Source organism: Neofelis nebulosa, chromosome 2, assembly GCF_028018385.1.
Source record: "Neofelis nebulosa isolate mNeoNeb1 chromosome 2, mNeoNeb1.pri, whole genome shotgun sequence".
In the NCBI taxonomy this organism is placed as follows: domain Eukaryota; kingdom Metazoa; phylum Chordata; class Mammalia; order Carnivora; family Felidae; genus Neofelis; species Neofelis nebulosa.
Genome location: NC_080783.1, coordinates 116,413,103 through 116,419,102, shown reverse-complemented (window position 1 = coordinate 116,419,102; position 6,000 = coordinate 116,413,103). Strand labels below are relative to the sequence as shown.

Genomic DNA, 6,000 nt, shown 5'->3' with positions numbered 1-6,000 from the left:
AAGGCTCTCCTTTGACGCATGCGTACTTGCCCGAGGTTGCCTGGCCTTGGAGGGGCGCTCATAGGCTTAGGATTTGACCCCGGCAGGCTACCGTCGTGGCGACCGGAACGGCACCTGAGGTTTGCTTCCGGGAGTCTCTTTTGCTTCCCTTTCCCTCCCTCCCTCACGCTTCATCCCCTCCCCCTGCTCCCTTTACCGTAAGGTTTCGTTCTTCCCCGTCGAGGCCGACCCCAGAGTCTCGAGTCTGGGGTCTGGTTGGTGAAAAGAAGTGTTGTAGTTGGAAGCAGGGAGGTGTGGGAAGTACTGTTAATTGAGGTATTTGGAGATCAGGGGCCCGTCTGGAATGTTTTGTTTGTGGGAGGAGGTTGGGCGAGGGTGGGAAGGAAGTCTTCCCCGAGAGGCGAGCGGGGGCGGGGTTGAGCTGGGTTTGCGGGGTGGGTGGGACGCACCCCCAGAAAGGGTAGCGCGGGGGTGGGGTTGGTGTGTGGGCAAAGGAAAAATGGAGGCGGTGAGAACTGGTCTTGGGGTCGCACGGCATTGTGGCATCAGTTTTGCTCCAACCGTTTGATCAAAAAAGCAGTTAACACTAATGCGTAGGCTATTTGGATTGTAGTTTTTAGGTAGCCACATTTTATTCCCAGATTGCTTTAATTTTCCTTTGCTTTTGGGAAGCCTCTTTGCTTTTGTATGCATAAGTGTGAATAGACTTTAAAAAGTAAGCTTCCACGTGGAAGCAAGGTAATGTAAAGCGAACAAGTAATTAAAAAGAAAACAGTGAATTATAAACCAACGCCCCCCCCATCCAAGTGGAGGTATTTGTTCAAATTAGGCATAGCATGCAAACAAAGATTTCTCTCTTTAGTCAGTTAAGGAACACAGGTCACAGAAATACCTTCCTCAGCAAATTGGTTCTCTTCTGTTAACTAAAACATTATTTTTTGGTAGCCTCTGTTGCGTATCATATGTTTTCCATGCCCTCACGCTTTTAAACCTTATCCAGGCCCATCTTCTGTAGAATAAGATCGGTACAAAATCTTAGCATCGGATACAGGGGAACGGAGAGGGAGAACATAGAATGGAACCTAATTGTATTTGAATGAGAAGTAGTAGTGTAGGAATGAGTTTTAGAGACTGAAGTTTGGCGGTTATAATAATTGCAAAGGTAATCTTAGTTTTCTCTTCCATGTAGGGGACAACAGCATGTCTTCCATCCCTGGGTGCATTGGTTTGGGTGCAGCCGCAGCTGCGGTGGAGTCTGATGAGATCGCAGAGCTGCAACAAGCAGTGGTTGAGGAGCTGGGTATCTCAATGGAGGAACTGAGGCAGTTCATTGATGAAGAACTGGAGAAGATGGACTGTGTACAGCAGCGAAAGAAGCAACTAGCGGAGTTGGAGACGTGGGTAATACAGAAGGAATCTGAGGTGGCCCATGTTGATCAGCTCTTTGATGATGCATCCAGGTGAGGACTACACGGAAAATCGGAGATCTCCCCTTGGCAGACATTTTAGAAGTGTAATTGTTCATGACGTTGTGCCAGTCACTTTATTCTTTACAAGGTACAGATGTGTAGGACCTTTCTGTTTCTCAAAGGTTATGGCCAACAATCTGACCTCACGGTCGCCAGGGTAGCTCAGTCATTTGGGCATCTGACTCTTGATTTCGGCTCAGGTCATCATCTCTCCCATCGTGGGATCTGGCCCCATGTTGGGCTCTGCACTAATGGCGTGAACCGACTTGGGATTCTCTCCCTCTCTCTCTGCCCCTGCCCCAAACCCTGTCTCTCTTTCTTTCAAAATAAATAAATAAATAAACATTTTAAAAAATCCGACCTCACAACCACCCGTTATATGTAGAATATTCATCTGTTGGAAGCCAGTGTATGGTCTACAGTAGAATGGTCAAGGTCTTGAGTCTTTTCCCCTTCTTTCTCCTGTACTCTGCTTCAGAACAACTGCACAGTTTTCTTAGTAGGATGATCTAGGGAGTGAGGATTGTAAGTCGTTGCTGTCTTATGAAACTGTGGAACATGAGCCCTGTATCTACTCATAAATTCCCAGAAGATTGGTGCCTAGTATGCCTTAGTTGTCACTTAGAACACATTTTCATATAGCAAGGTAAATGATGAGATATGGTTAATGTGCTTTCAGGTTATTTTGGATTTTGTTAGGGCCTAGTCTGAAACCACTATTTAAACATATTTTAATGAGAAAGGCATTTATTATTATTATTATTATTATTATTATTATTATTATTAAGTTTATTTTTGAGAGAAAGAGAGAGACAGAGCACCAGCAGGGGAGGGGCAGAGAGAGAGAAGGAGAGGGAGACACCGAATTTGAAGCAGATCCTGGTTCTGAGCTGTCAGCGCAGAGCCCGATGTGGGGCTCGAACTCATGAGTCGTGACATCATGACCTGAGCCGCAGTTGGATGCTTAACCAATTGAGCCCCCCAGGTATCCTGAGAAAAGCATTTTAAATTCTAAATGGAGACACTATGGAATATGGCCTGTTTAAATTGAGGTCAGTGTATACTTAAATATATATAAATTCTGATGGCGTTTATACCTATTTCTGCTGGCTTTGACCTTTTCTACATGTGTTCCAATATTAGGGCAGTGACTAACTGTGAGTCTTTGGTGAAGGACTTTTATTCCAAACTGGGACTACAATACCGGGATAGTAGCTCTGAGGATGAAGCCTCCCGGCCTACAGAAATAATCGAGATTCCTGATGAAGATGATGATGTCCTCAGTATTGATTCAGGTAAGAGATAAGGCTCTGGGTAGGAAAATCTCAGGATTGAAACTGAGACACAGGAAGACAAACAGATAAAAGAAGAGAGCAAAAATTGTTGTCACTAACTCCATATTCTAAACTGTTGAACTTGCCCGTTACCAAAAAGGAATAGAACATTATTAGTATCATAGATGTCCTCTACGTGCTACTTTCTGATTAAATGACCTTCCTTTCCCCATTCTGTGTCACCTCTATTCTGGATTCCCTTCCTTTTCTTTTTAGGTGGCATTTGCACCTATATATATATTTCAAAACGGTAGATTGTTTGGTTTTGTCTATTTTTGAGGGGTTTTTTAATGTATCATTTACAAACTATAAAATTTACCCACTTTAAGTGTAGAGTTTGAGTTTTAGTAAATTTATAGAGTAGTGCAGTCTTCACCACAGATGTTTGGATTACCCCAAAACATCCCTCTGTTTGTCTGCATTCTCCATTTTCACCCAACCATTGATCTGCTTACTTCCTTTTTGCCTTTTCTAGAAATTTCACTTAAATAGAATCGCAGTTTGTTGTCTTTTGTATCTGGCTTCTGTCATTTAGCATAACATTTTTGCTGTGGAACATGTTGTTCCATGTATCTGTAGTATGCTTTTTTTTTTTTCTTTTTGCTGAGCAGTATTCCATTCTATGGATATACCACATACTGTCTTCTGTAATTGATGATAAATATTTGGGTTGTTTCTAGTTTGGGGCGATTATGAGTAATGCTGCTATGTACATTTGTGTAGAAGTCTTTATGTAGGCGTTCTGTTTCGTGTCTTTTGGATATTCCACCTAGGAATAGAATTGTTAGGGCTTAGGGTAAGTGTACATTTGAGTTTTTAAGAAACTGCCATATTGTTTTCAAAAGTGGCTGTACATTCTACATTCCCACTAGCAAAGTATGGGGGTTCCAGTTTATTTACATCCTTGTTGGTGCTTGGTATTGTCAGTTTTTTATTTTAGCTTTTGCAGTGTGAGTGTGGTGGTATCAAATTGTGATTGTAGTGTGCATTTCCTGAAGTAAGTTGAGCATCTTTTCACATACTTAATTTACCATTTGTTTTTTCTTTGGGAAAACATCCATTAAAATCTTGAGGCTTTTTTAAAAAATCGGGTTGTCTTTTTATTAGAGAACCGCTCTTTTGACTTAGAGAACTCAGGCTTTAGGTACAGTTCATTTATCAGATATATTTTAGAAATACTTTCTCTCAAATGTGGTCTTTTCATTTTTCTTAATGGTATCTTTTAACAGTAATAATTCTCAAGATAGAGGTTGAGAGTGATTGGTTTATTTTGCTTATGACTATTTAGTTGTTTCACCACCATTTGTTGAAAAGACTATCCTTTTGGTATCCTTGTCAAAAATCATCTGGCCACATATATGAGGCTCTATTTCCAGATTCTGTTCTGTCACATTGATCTATATATTTGTTGTTATACCAGCACCACACTGCTTTTATTACTATAGTTTCAATGGTAAGTATTAAAATCATCTAGTGGGAGTCTCCAAATACAAATGTTTTTCATATGACTTTGAAATATATTTTGGAATCAGCTTGTCAGTTTCTATCAAGAACATTTTTTAAAGCCTGCTGGAATTTTTAATAGAAACTCTATTGAATCTAAAGGCCAATTTGGAGAGCATTACCTTTTTAACGACTAGTCTTCTAATGCATTAACGTGGTACATTTGTCCTAAGTGTTGTATTCTTTCTAATGCTAATGTGAGTGAGATTATTTACTTAATTTCATTTTAGGATTGTTGCTAAGATATGAAAATATAGTTGATTTTTGTGTATTAATCTTGTAGCCCTGACCTTACTAAGCTCACTTATTCTAGAAGTTTTTTGTGGATCCCTTGGGATTTTCTATATATTAGACCATGCTGTCTCTGCAAATAAAGTCAGTTTTACTTCTTTCTTTCTACTCTAAATGTCTTTTATTTCTTTTTTATTGCCTTATTGTACTCAGTAGACTCTCGAGTACAATGTTTAATAAAAGTTTGAGGGTAGACATCCTTTCCTTGCTTCTGATCTTAGGGGGAAGCATTTAGTCTTTAGGCATTAATTATAATGTGAGCTTTAAGGTTTTTGTAGATATCCTTTCTCAGGTTGAAGGAAGTTGCTTCTGTTCCTAGAAACTGTCAGGTTGAAAGAAGTTCCTTCTGTTCTGTATTGGATTTGCTAATATTTTTTGTTAAGAATTTTTGCACCTGGGGCACCTGGGTGGCTCAGTTGGTTAAGAGTCTGGCTCTTGATTTCAGCTTAGGTTGTGATCTCACAGTTCATGAGTTCAAGCCCTGCCTTGGGCTCCACGCTGACAGGGGGCCTGCTTGGGATTCTCTCTCCCTCTCTGCCTTTCCCCTCTCTCTGTCTCTCTCAAAATAAATAAATAAACTAAAAAGAAAAAAGAGTAGTTTTGTGGAGGACTTTAAAAAAAATTTTTGTTGCATTTATGGTCATGAGGACTATAGGTTTTTAGTTTTATTGTGGTGTGGTTTTTTGACTTTGGTATTAGGGTATTATGGACCTTACAAAGATGAGTTGGGAAATGTTCCCTCCTCTGAATTTGTGTGAAATAGTATTATTTCTTCCTTAAATGTTTGATACATTCAGCACTGAGACTGTCTTGACCTGGACCTTTCTTTGTGGATGATTTTTTTTTTTTTTTATAGATTTTTTTTTTATAAGCTTTTTAGTTTGGAATGGTTTTTGTTTTTTGTTTGTTTGTTTTAATTTATTTTTGAGAGAGAAAGAATGTGAGCAGGGGAGGGGCAGAGAGAGGGTGGGAAATACAGAATCTGAAGCAGGCTCCAGGCCCTGAGCTGTCAGCACAGAGCCCGACATGGGGCTTAAACTGTTGAACCACCAGATTGTGCCTGAGCCGAAGTCAGACACCCAATGGACTGAGCCACCCAGGCGCCACAGTTTGGAATAGTTTTATATTTTTGTGTAAATTGCAAAGATAATGCAGAGAGTTCTGTATACCTTCTACCAGTTTATTCCAATGTTAGTATTTTTTAATGTTTATTTATTTATTTTGAGAGAGAGAGAGACAGAGCATGCATATGTGCACAAGTGGGGGAGAGGGAGAGAGAGAATTCCAAGCAGGCCCTGTGCTGTTACCTCAGAGCCCCACTCGGGACTTGATCTCTTGAACCGTGAGATTATGACCTGAGTCAAAATCAAGAGTTGGACTGAGCCACCCAGGGACCCCTAATG

General features: G+C 40.3%; 1 protein-coding gene across 5 annotated transcripts in view; it reads left to right on the top strand.

Annotated features, from left to right (window-relative positions):
• The window catches only part of SETDB1 (SET domain bifurcated histone lysine methyltransferase 1), a 35,704-nt gene continuing 29,704 nt past the window's right edge, over window positions 1–6,000 (top strand). For 2 of the 5 annotated variants that reach the window (XM_058715848.1, XM_058715846.1), the window contains exons 1-3: window positions 140–315; window positions 1,190–1,460; window positions 2,613–2,764. In XM_058715848.1, coding sequence (XP_058571831.1) covers window positions 1,201–1,460; window positions 2,613–2,764 — 412 coding nt within the window. In that variant the 5' untranslated portion in view covers window positions 140–315; window positions 1,190–1,200. The other 3 variants (XM_058715847.1, XM_058715851.1, XM_058715849.1) reach the window with 3 other exon arrangements.